This window comes from Spermophilus citellus, assembly GCF_964194105.1.
Source record: "Spermophilus citellus genome assembly, chromosome: 11".
In the NCBI taxonomy this organism is placed as follows: domain Eukaryota; kingdom Metazoa; phylum Chordata; class Mammalia; order Rodentia; family Sciuridae; genus Spermophilus; species Spermophilus citellus.
Window position 1 is genome coordinate 102,331,507 of NC_138192.1, and position 12,333 is coordinate 102,343,839.

The window sequence follows — 12,333 nt, forward strand, 5'->3', positions numbered from 1 at the left end:
AACATCTACTCACAAGATTGTGGCTTTTAGTGAGTACAGTATAAAAAAACTTGGTGTTTTTTTTTCTTTTAAATATATTTTTAAGTTGTAGATGGACACAGCACCTTTATTTATTTATTTTTATGTGGTGCTGAGGATCGAACCCAGCGTCTCACACATGATAGGTGAGCGTTCCACCGCTGAGCCACAGCCCCAGTCCAAACTTGGTGTTCTTTTCATGGAAACTGGCATATTAGGTTAAAGTACTATTAGTCTGTGAGTGTAGATTTTACTCTTTCTGAAACACTAAAATTAGCGTTCAAATTTCAGACAAAAAAATAAAGTCATTTTGAGTACCAATTTTTGACTTTGAGTAGTCATTTTAGTAAATTTCATTTTTCCCTTTACTCACACACAACCCTACTTCGATGAAGTTTGGCTGAATGGACACAGGATTGACACAACCATTCCGAAACTAGACAAACATACTTGTATGCAGAGAGTTGGGATGTGTTTCCATTTATTTTTTGCTAAGATTGTCTTAACCTGAACACTGTCTCATAGGAATAGGTAAGGAACTTGCCCAGAACAGAAGAGCTGATTTAGCGTAAATTAAAACTATGAAACTTAAAAGTAGAATAGATAGTGATCACCATTTGCAACTTAAAATTTGAAAAATAATGTTGAATTTTAATGGAAGAAGTTAAGAACACACCCAAGGAATGAGCTTCCCAACTCCCACCCAGACCGCATCCCCAGGATGAGATCTTTCCCTGGGTCTCCTGCACCAATTCCTTGCTTCCACAGATGCCATCAGGTGTGGGCTAATTGCAATTGCAGTCACGTAGCAATCTACTGAGAGTTTGGGGCATCTGGCATATCCATGGGGCTCAGGGTCTGAAGGCCTAATCAAAACCTCACAAGGTCTTTTCTCAGCCCAGTGCCAAGTCCCATGTGCATCCAGATGAAGTTGGGAAAAGGGCTTGGGCTTTAGAGGCTGAGCTACAGGTGTGAGTGCAGGTTTTAAAGAGCAACTGAAGAAAAGGGGTGGGCAGGGACAGAGCCTATTTCCCTCTTGTTCTTGATACCCCACAGAGAGAGTAGGGCATCTTACAAGACCTGCATTGGCCCAAGTCCACGTGGGTGGGGAATCACTGCAAGTGGAAGCTAACCCCTGTGACATCAGTTTCTGTATTCAGTTCCTTAGTCATTGAGCTTTTTCCTCTTCCTCCCGCGGAGGGCACTCGTGAACTTAGTCATTAATTCCCTACTTGTGATTTTCCCTTACCCTGCTTTACATTCTGATAAGTTCTGACAAAGCATGTGGGATTTTTTGGAGAAAATTTTGTCTTAGGTTTCATTTCCTTTACCATGTAGATCTTTTTCTCTGGTTGTCTTGGGTTTTAGATTAGTCTTGGGTTTTGGCTTCGTCTACTGAGGATCTCTCTCTCTCTCTCTGTCTCTCTTCTCTCTCTCTCTCTCTCTCTCTCTCTCTCTCTCTCTCTCTCTATAGACTTAAAACATATGAATTCAATCTATGATCTAAACCATAAGTTACTTTCATAAAAGGATTTTAAAAATCTGCTCTTACCACAGAACTTCTGCACTGGGAAGAACTCTGAAAGAAATGAAGAAAGCCCTCAGAAATGAAGTTGGTGACCTCGCGGCTCTCTGTTGAGCACTATACTACTGTTCCTTAGGATGGCACTGTGCCAGACATCTGCCGAGGTCATTCTTCAGGTGGAAGAGGCACTTGATGAAGAAGAAAAGGAGATGATGTTCTTTTTGTGTCTGGATATTACTGCAGATGTAGTTCCACCTACAGTCAGGGACCTTCTGGATATTTTATGTGAGAGAGGGAAGCTGTCTGTGGGGCAGTTGGCTGAGCTGCTCTACAGAGTGAGGCGGTTTGACCTGCTCAAGCGGATTTTGAAGATGGACAGAACAGCCGTGGAGGCTCACTTGCGCAGCCATCCTCACCTTGTTTCGGACTATAGGTAAATCATCAGCTCCTCTGCAGGCTTGACCAGTGGGAGGGCGTGAGGTGGCCTAGGCTCTACTGAATGACAAAAATAAGGACAGTAACAAGAGCAGCCACATCACTTTCTTTTCCCTCTCATCCAAGTGCTACCTGATATCACTTCATTGCTTTGAACTCTTTGAATTCTTAAAATGCGCTTGCTTGAAGGAATTGGGTAGAAGAGCATAATGACAGTGGAAGGGACAGATGGTACATGTTTGCCTGAAGGACAGAATGACAAGAAAGGAAGAAAGATGGGAACCACTGAGAGCTAGTAATTCTTGCCAGCTTCTGGCAGTGTGAGAGCCGCAGTGGTGTTGCTAGCTGATTTTCTGTGATGTCATTTTTTTTGACAATTTCCGGAACTGAGAAAGGAAATAACAAGTCTATAATAATCTTCCTATCTTTGTGGAACTCCATGACACTCTGACTTTCTGTCAGTCGTTGCCCTGCAGAGGAAGTTTAGCGGGGTGAGTTTCCTTCTGGTGGTCCTGCCCTGGGAGACCCTGGGGAACTCTTCAGTTGACCGCCTCCTAAGCCCCCTTCAGGTCAAAAGGGAGAACAGCAGCTGAGGTCCTCTTAAGTTCAGGCGCCTCTTCCTCCTGCTCTCAGGATATGTCTTAAAGGTTCAAAAGGGGCACAGAAGTCATTGGAAAGAATGAGTTTTCTGGTGGGGGAGGAAGAGAACTTGTTCCTAAGCTGCTGTTTCTTTTTTCTCCAGGCCACCAGCCTTTTGTTCAATCGATAATGTTTATTTGGAAATGATATATATTATCAAGAACTGTACTAAAGAGAGCTGAAAGCAGTGTGGGCTTTGGAAAGTATAACAGAGTTGAGGCTACAAGGCCTGTTTCAAGTTTCACATCTACAATTATATGCCCTGCAGGGTGGCCAGTCACTAACCTGTGTTGAGCCTTTGTTTCCTGGCTGTAAACTGAAGAAGAATAATATCCAACTTCAGAAGGCTATTGTGAGCACCAATTGATCATGTGCTTCTTTGTTTTTGTTTTTATTTATTTATTTAGATACTTGGGATTGAACCCAGGGGTGCTTTGCCACTGAGCTAAATACCAAGCCCTTTTTTATTTTGAGGCTGGCCTCAAACTTGCGATCCTCCTGTCTCAGCCTCCAAATAACCCTGATTACAGGAATGTGCCTCTGTGGCTCCAGCAAATTATTATTATTTTTAATTATGAAGCATTCTGCAGGAAGCAAAGGATTACTGTTGTTATTATTCTTGATCTTTTTCCATGTGTCCAACCATTATATAATGTCATGCACCTTCTTCACACTGGGAGGCTCTGACTGGGTTTCAGAGTCTGGTAGTGTGCTCTCTCCGTTCTGCATCTCTTGGAGTGGAAATAGTGCATCAGGCCCTCTGGAAGAGAGGCTGGAGCTCTGGGTTCTTCATCCATCTGTTGAGCAGGCTTTAATGTGTAGCAGTGTGTGCCTGGTGTTTGTTGAGCTCTGGGGCAAAATGAATGAAGAATCTCCCATTCCTAAGAATCTGGGAGTCTAACTGGGAAAATGACCTTCTAAGCAGTGATGACAATATGCTGACAGTCATGTTAACCACAAGACATCCTAGGAGCTCTAACTGGAGCAGAGGTGATTGTCAGCAGGACTTTGTAGACCAAGACATCTCAGGTCAGAATCCCCATGATGTAGGCACCTTTTGCCTTTTGCATTCAAACATGGGCCAGGATATCCCAGGCATTTCTTTGCTTTAGAATCTTGTGATGATGGCCCCTGAATCAATACCATCTGGAAGCTTGTCAGGGGAAGAAGATGGCCAATTCAAATTCTATTTCTGCCTTACATGGTAGTCATTTGGGTTCTTAATTCATTTCACTGTAACTTGTGGGGAAGCTAGGGGATTCTTCAGGGAAGTTTTTATTCTCTGAGTTGTTTTCAGAATTGTTAGTTGAAAGGGAGGTACCGTGCCCTGTTGAAAATAGGAAAAGATGAGTTTCACCTCAAGATCTCTTTCTTGGGTGATCTAAGCTTTCTGTTTTATGGGGGCGGGGGGGGCACGTTCACATGGGGGCAAGAGTTAGTCTTTCAACCAGTTAGTTAGTCTTTCAACCAGCATGGGGGAGGCATGGGCTCTTGGAGTTTTCATGAGGACCTATTTGAGTTTACTAAAGCAACTTCTCTGGTTTATAGGGTGCTGATGGTGGAGATTGGTGAGAATTTGGATAAAAAAGATGTATCAGCACTGATTTTCCTCATGAGGGATTACACAGGCCGAGGCAAGGTCTCCAAGGACAAGGTGAGTTTTCTCTTTTTGGGTCATGTTCTCCAGAGCCTGTCAGCAGGGGAGACTGTACCTTGCAGTACAGAAGGGAGGGCAGCAGGCAGTCTGTCGCCACTGTGTTAGTGGGAGTCAGACACCTGATGTGACTTTCTCCTGACACCAATGGCAAAAGGATTGGTTTCTAAAGTGAGAAGAAATAGAAGGATACTGTCTTCTGATGTAGCTTTGGGTGTTTCATCCTTGATGAAAGATTCATCTGTAAACTTCACAGACCTGGCATGTATTATCAGTTTTCCTCCCTGATTTGACAGATTGTCTGGCAGGGTTAGGAAGTCCCATTTGCTTGTGCTGAGTAGAGCCAGGTGGGAAGGGCCAGTCTACTCCCATCTTGCTCCCCTGCTGCCGTCTATTTCTCTTCAGCTAGTTCAGGGTCAGTATGGGGTCATGAGGCTACCTGTGGAGGCCATGAGGGAGCAGGTCCTTGTGCCTGATATTATCTGGGAAATGGCTAAAGGAGAGATTTAGGGTTGAAGCCAGATGGGGTGAAGATCTTAGTGATGTCATGATTGCTGGAAGAGTATTTAAATCCTAGTTGACCCCACTTGGCATTGCTGAGTTCAGGACAGGCCAACAAGTCTGCATTTCTAGTACATGACAATAGGTCCTTCACGTGGCCAGATTGCATCTAAGGACTCTGGTTAGTCATTACTTAAGAAATTTCTCATGTTTCTTAATGATCTTAGTTCTATTTCTGAAATCTGAAAAAAACAGGATGACTGCATTTCTGTGTCAAATGCAAAATGAGAAGAAAAGTAAAAACAGAAGCTCTTTTTTTATTTCCCCTAATCAACTTCTCCCTTGTCATTTACATATATTAAATTATGTTTACTATTTTTAAAAATAAAAATAGCACTTTGGTAAACAAATGATGAACACAAAAGGAATAAAATACAAAGCAGTTTCTTTTTCTGACAGTGTCTGTTGCTCAAGGCAAACCAACAGCAAAATAGCTAAACTTAGTTCTGATTTTACCTCTCCACAACACCCTGAGTCAGAATGAGTTGGAATGTCTGATTAAAATAATTTAAGAACTTTAAAGTTGTGTTACGAGGATTTTTCTCATAAAATCTTTCTCCCAGCTCCCCTCTTGTTCTCTCTTTTCAGAGAAGCCCTTAAAGTTTTCAGTATGACTCCAACCTGGCCTTCTGAAAGAGAAGGATCTCAGGAGGGTTTTATTTTTAGGCCTGCATTTTCATAATATACCCCCATGACACAAAATGGCCCATGTATCTATCATCAACTTAGAGATACATTGGTGACTGAAGGACAAGTTACCACCTCTTTTTTTTTTTAAATTTAAAATTCAAGAGGGTAATTTGCTTAGGACAGAGGTATCCAGATTAGAATCACTGAAGGTCACAGAGAGGGCTCATCTTTTCATGTTTTCTTGCTGTTATAAATCACTTGGGCTGGGGTTTGCTTTGGGATCTTATCAATCAGCTCCACTGATGCTTGTTCCTTGTTGGTGGCTCTCTTAGAGTTTCTTGGATCTGGTGGTTGATTTGGAGAAACTGAATTTGATTGCTCCAGATCAACTGGATTTATTAGAAGAATGTCTAAAGAACATCCACAGAATAGACCTGAAGACAAAAATCCAGAAGTACAAGCAGTCTGGTAAGAAGAATTTTGGCCTCTTAGTCATCTAAAGCAAATATTCTGAGTCTAGTAGTTATGATTGGTAAAGACTGATTTGTCAGATGGGTAGATAGAATGGAACCTGAAAGTCCACAGCCTGCTCTAGCCTGTGGCTACAGATCACATCCATTTCCATCCTCATATCCCAGATCTGTCAGCTCCATTGCCCATATTTACCACCACAGGGTCTCAGCCCTCTGTCAAATGCCACCAAGCAGTTCTTAACATTCTGGCCCTTAAGAAAGAGTCTGTACCCTAATTTTCTCAGGCTGGTGAAGCTATGGACATTTAGGGATGCTACCCTACTGCCTGTCTCCAGTATTCAGCCTGATGACCACCATCCAACTGGGTGTGTCACTGAGGTCCCAGAGCTGTCCTGGATATGTTCCAAGTTTCAGCCCTCCTCATGGAAAAGAGCAATTTCTTCCTTGATAAAGGGGGATCAGAGTCACATTGCCTTTCTCCCTTATACTCCCACCCCCATTGTCTTTTAGCATCAGCCTGAATGTGGGCTGCGTTAGCAGTTGACTACCACCATGGGGCTTGGCTGAGACCCACTGATCTATATGGTACTCTTCTACCCTCACATTTTCAAATGATGGACAGTCAAGAATAGGAGAAGCAGTTTTAATCCATCCTTACTGATGCTTGGTAGAAGAGTCATCTAAGATGATATTTTGAATTTAGTTATGTGGTTGAAAAGTTTAGGGTAGTTGAAAGATGAGGATTGACCTTGAGCTGAAACATTGTTGAAGATTCATTTGATATATATAATAATAAAATTCATTTGATATGATATATAATAATTTATATATCTTAACTAGAACTCTCTTTTGTATTTATAGCTCAAGGAGCTATGAAAGGAGCAGGAACAAGTTGTGTGAATTCTCTCCACACCTCTCTCCCAAACTTGAGTCTCAAAGATCCTTCATATAGCATAAGGGTGAGTCTGGAGCAAATATATGGACTTCCAGCATGAAACAGTTACAGAGTTTTAATCAAAGTATATGTATTCTCCTAGTATATATTTAATATCTGAACAAATTGTTATAGAAATGCATATATGTTTTAAATTTATGTATAACTTTTTATGATTACAAAGCTAAAAAGTGTTCATTGAGCTATCTGGAAAATAGAAACATACCAGGATGAAACTAAATCACCTACCTCCTTCTACTCAAAGACAACTACTGTTATTATTTTGAAATATTTTCTTCTAGTCTATTTTTCATGGATGATAGCCTGTGTGTCTATATGTGTAGCTGAACTTGATTTTCATTATTCATTTGAAAATTTAATTTTTCAAATAAAAATAGATAGGATGTGCCTATGGACAAAAATTTCAAAGTATACTAAAATAAATTTTAAAAGTAAGTTTCCCTCCTCCCACATAATACTGACCCCCAGTTCTTTCTCTAGAAGCAGCTATTGTTAAATCAGTTTCTTCTGTAATTGTACAGAGGCTAGTATATGCATATATATTCCATTTTTTCTTTTGTACAATTGGTATCATATCATGACCGTTGTCCTGATCCAAAAATTCTTGAGCATTGTTCCATATGATCCAGGTGGGACCGTTTCTATTTAATCAATATTTTAATGATTTTAATTTTCTAGGTGTATCATAATGTGTTTATTTCTTATGGATGTATATCAATATTGCTTATTGTTATTTATATTGTTTTCAATTGTTGTTACTATAACAGTGCTAAAAAATAAATATCCCTATGGCTTACCTCTCTATGCATTTGCTTTTTTACTGAGGTTAGTCTAATAGTTTTTGTAAAAGTGTTTTGTTATTGAATAATAAAACAGATTTTTTTTTTTGGTTCACAAACACAAGTATGACATAGTCACTTATGGTTGTTGTTGTGTTAATAGTAAGTTTTACAGGACTCATCAGAATTGTTTTTGATTAATCTTTTATCTTGAGAAGAAGAACATTGGTGTAATCTTTTTTTTGGGGGGTGGTCCTGAGGATTGAACCCAGGGCCTCACACATGCAAGGCAAACACTCTACTACTGTGCTACAACCCCAGCCCAGCATTGGTGTAATCTTATCTTTGTCCATATAAAGTTATATGGAATTTGTAGTGAGGTCATAGGCCAGAATGCATTTTCATGATTAAATTATAAAGAATTTCATTAAAAAGTATATGATGAAAACATTAACTACTGTAATGTAAATAGTTTCTTGAAGAATATGAGCTGTCAGGATAACCACTGAGCAATAGAATTTCAGAGCTAAAGTGGATGTCTCAGTGCTCATCGAACAAAATAAGGAAACAGTGAGTGATTATTCACCTTTAACTGCTGACAGGATGGGCCTGCTCCATGATCCTCCTACTACCTTGTGATATAGGTAATAAATTATAGTCATGCCATAGCTTAGATATAGTTTTCATTTTTGTCCTGAATTTCTCTGTTACCAAGTCATGAGATGAAGCACACTTAGAATTCAGACCAGATTTTCTGAGCTTAGTCTTCTATTGTCTATCTAATCATTGTTAGTTAAAATCCTACCATGTTTTTACTGTTGTGTTTCTATTTTTCACTTGCAGGTAAGTATATTCATTGTATATGTAATCTGTTGGGAAGCCATATTCTTTCTGCTCCAATTTCTTCTTAAACTCGCTATATTTAATATGTGGCCCTGATGGTTTGTTCATTTAGTAAGCAGATACTATGACCTATGAACTTGGTAACTTTCTCACAAGATTTAGGAACTGAATACCTAGATGTTAGATTAGGTGACACTGTAAAAGTGCTTCAAAAAATTACAATGACATTAATTTACACAGGATGCCAAGATATTTTTTTTACAATATCTTTATTTTATTTTTATGTGGTGCTGAATATCGAACCCAGTGCCTCACGCATGCCAGGTGAGCGCGCTACCACTTGAGCCACATCCTGAGCCCCCAAGATATTATAGAATAAAAAAGTTGTATGACTTTACATTATAATACTTTTAAAGTATAGCTTTGATTTTGTTTTCTCTCTTTTATAGTTTGTAAAAGTGAATGCACGTTCAATATCCCCTTCACAGTTATCTAAAGAATAGCAAGAACTGTTAACTCCATAAATCCCATGTTATATATTGCTAACGACCAAGACAACTCTTTCAAAAGACAAAAATACAATGTATTTTTTAAAGTATAGCTTTGATTTTGTTTTCTCTCTTTTATAGTTTGTAAAAGTGAATGCACGTTCAAGTGGGGGACCAAATTCTATCTAATATGATCAGCCTTTGGCTAAGTCATGAATTCTTTCTGAAAAAAACAATGTACATGTCTTTTTAAAATTTGGATACACAGACTTAGTTATAGATACAGCTTAACAGATAGTGTACTTCTCTTTTTTGGCTAGGATACTTTCAGAGAATTATTGTTTGGGAGCTGAGCATATCACATGGTTGACAGTATGTGGTATGTACCTCACACAGGACTTGTCATCTGAAAAGAGAAGGGTTCAATCTTTCATTCTCTGATTAATCCCACTCTAGCCCTTAGAAGTGATTATCAAGAATTCTTTTTTTAATATTTTTTAGTTTTTGATGGACCTTTATTTTATTTATTTGTATGTGGTGCTGAGAATCGAACCCAGTGCCTCACACATGCTAGGCAAGTGCTCTACCACTGAGCCACAACCCCAGCCCAAGAATTCTTGATAATTAAGAATCAGTCCCATAAATTAACAAAATAAAGGTATTGTATCCATCTACAACTTAAAAATTAAAAATAAAAGAATCAGGCCCACATTTTTCTTATGTGTAGCTAACCAATTATAGAAAATCAATAATTGTGCATTTATGAAGTACTTTTGTGCACTTAGCACTGTGCTAAGTGCTTATGTCTTTTAATTGTGACCAAAAAAATCTATATTATTATTGTTATCCTCATTTTGCAGACATAGAATCATAGACCCAGTTAAATGACTTGTTCAATGTTACATAGCCATTAAGTGACAGAATCAGGATGTGTAGCCAGGTATGTCTGGCCGAGAACTTGTATTCTAAGCCAAGCTGTATTTTGACCCTATGTTAAAAGAATAGGCTGAATGCCAACCTTATTGTCCAGTAGCTTATTATAACTTGGAGTTAGTATAACAACTATACTATAGTATAACGTGGTTTTGAAACATTCTAATATGCTAATTTAGCATATTTACAGTTTCATTGTATTTTTGTCTTTTGAAAGAGTTGTCTTGGTCGTTAGCAATATATAACATGGGATTTATGGAGTTAACAGTTCTTGCTATTCTTTAGATAACTGTGAAGGGGATATTTTTATTTTTTTCCTGGGAGGATCTTATTGAGATATTTATAGAGGTGTAATATAGTGTGCCTCTGAAAAAACTAACAGAGTGACCTTATTCTTTATATTTGAAGCTCCAGAATGGGAGAAGTAAAGGACAAAGACATTGGCCACTCCTTCAAAGTAAGACCAACTTTTCTTTATATTCATTTTTTATAAATGCTTGATAATTCAAGTAAAATATTGCGTTTTTAGAGTTGACTTTTTATCTACTCCTTCTAATTAAGCTCTCAAAAGGAGTTAAATCCTTAAAATGTATTCACTGGCACTTACTTCTTGAATTAGCTCATTTAAATTTGAATACCATCTTACTCCATTGGGTGCATCATCTTGGTTATATTTTTAAGAGATGTGACATCAATCAACCTTAAATGAAGCTATGACCAGACCATATTAATATTAATAATCTAGCTATGATAATAAGCTATGTTAAACCAAATACCTAGCAGCAGGAAGAAGAAAGGTTGACAGGTTCTTGCTTTATAGAACATTTAATAAAATCTGGATGCCCTATAAAAGATATTCCCCTTTCCTAAGAGGAAAGAAAAAAAGTGAAGTTAAAAAATTGGTTATTTCAACCCATGCAGTCTTTCTTCTCTTAAAACATCAGCACTTGATCAAATGGCATCATGCTAGGCAGAGTGTTATACCACTAAGCAACATCCACAGTCCTTTTCTAAATTTTATTTTTTGAGACAGAGTTACTAAGCTGCTCAGGCTAGCATTGAATTTGCCATCCCCCTGCCTCAGTCTCCCAAGTAGCTGGAATTACAGACTGTGCCTGAGTCCACAATATAATTTTTAAAATGTTTCTTTTTTTGCTTGTCTAGAGGATTCCCTGAAGTGAGGGCTGAGACTCACTTTTACTCTGATAAAGCAGCCAGTTGTGCTAGAGGACACCAGGAATCAGGGACTGATGGGCAGTGATGGAGGGCTGCAATTTTATGCAAGTAGCTTGGAATTTGTCCTCTGCTTAGTGGGGGATCATGAACGTTTTAAGTAGGGTCATGGCCTGATGGGAGCCTTGTGTGGCAGGCCTCTTGCCAATGCCTTATGACCCAGCCTACTGCTGTCAGTGTGCACCTGGAAACTTAGAAGAATTTTGGCAAAATTAGTCAGGTGGTGTGGCTCATGCCTATCATTCTCTACCTAGTATTCTGCTCTCCAGCAAAGGCTGGTTAAAAGCTAATTAATTCCTGAATCAACACCCTATTTCTTAAAACATTGGTGAGATGGTTCAAGTTAGCTTTTTATTTTATGATCTCCTAGTGTCAATATGAACTCAATGTCACATGAAAACACTGGCTTCCTGTTCTATGATTAGCAAACACATGTAAGCATTCCCTTTTCTACACTTTCTAAGCTGTTTGCTTTAGGTTTTGTCCAGTTTCAGAACATGTAGGAAAATACAATATTGTGTGATGAGAATACTGAATTCTTCTTATCAGGTTAAAACTTGCTGACCACCTGGTCTTCACCTGGAGATGGGTAAGGGAGAGGTTTCTTTCACTTGCCATTAAGTATTTTTTTCTGCATAGCCGTAGTATAGCATGGATGCTTTTTATTTTTTATTTTTTAAGCAACCAGTTTCTTCAGTACAAGATTGGAATCTCAGGGCTAAGTATAGGCAGAGAAAGGGAGAGGGTTGAAGAAAATAGGCAAAAAGAACAGCTGTGATATAAAGAAACTCAACCTGCATTGATGTGGACTTTGTTCTAATGCTTTGTAAAAATTATTTCTCTCTCATCCCCCAGGAGAACCAGTAAAGACATCCATTCAGGAATCAGGAGCTTTTTCCCTTCAGGTACAGAATAAATTATCTGATGTGGTATTGTATTGTATGCACAATGTCTGCAGAGAACACTGACTTCTTTAAAAATAACTACCCATAAAGAATTCTCTGTGACATTGGGACACCCTGCATGTTATTCTCCTGAGAACTCATTTGCCAAGGAAACTTCAATCTAACAAAGAGAAAAATACTAAAGTGGATTCTGTTAGTGAACTTTGGAATTCAGGGAGACTCCAAAGTGACACCTCTTGTTTCAGCTGAGTGATTACTGAAT

General features: G+C 38.8%; 1 protein-coding gene across 17 annotated transcripts in view; it reads left to right on the forward strand.

The window, feature by feature from the left end:
• CFLAR (CASP8 and FADD like apoptosis regulator) overlaps positions 1-12,333 on the forward strand; it is a 58,446-nt gene that overhangs the window by 17,075 nt on the left and 29,038 nt on the right. For 12 of the 17 annotated variants that reach the window (XR_014018150.1, XR_014018151.1, XM_081262284.1 and 9 more), the window contains 6 exons: positions 1,576-1,976; positions 4,166-4,271; positions 5,795-5,930; positions 6,797-6,894; positions 10,342-10,390; positions 12,022-12,071. Coding sequence is in view for 15 of the 17 variants with exons in the window: in XM_081262284.1 (XP_081118410.1) it covers positions 1,681-1,976; positions 4,166-4,271; positions 5,795-5,930; positions 6,797-6,894; positions 10,342-10,390; positions 12,022-12,071 (735 nt within the window). In the remaining 2 variants the exon portion in view is untranslated. The remainder of the gene's footprint in view (positions 1-1,575; positions 1,977-4,165; positions 4,272-5,794; positions 5,931-6,796; positions 6,895-10,341; positions 10,391-12,021; positions 12,072-12,333) is intronic. The other 5 variants (XM_081262280.1, XM_081262279.1, XM_081262278.1 and 2 more) reach the window with 1 other exon arrangement.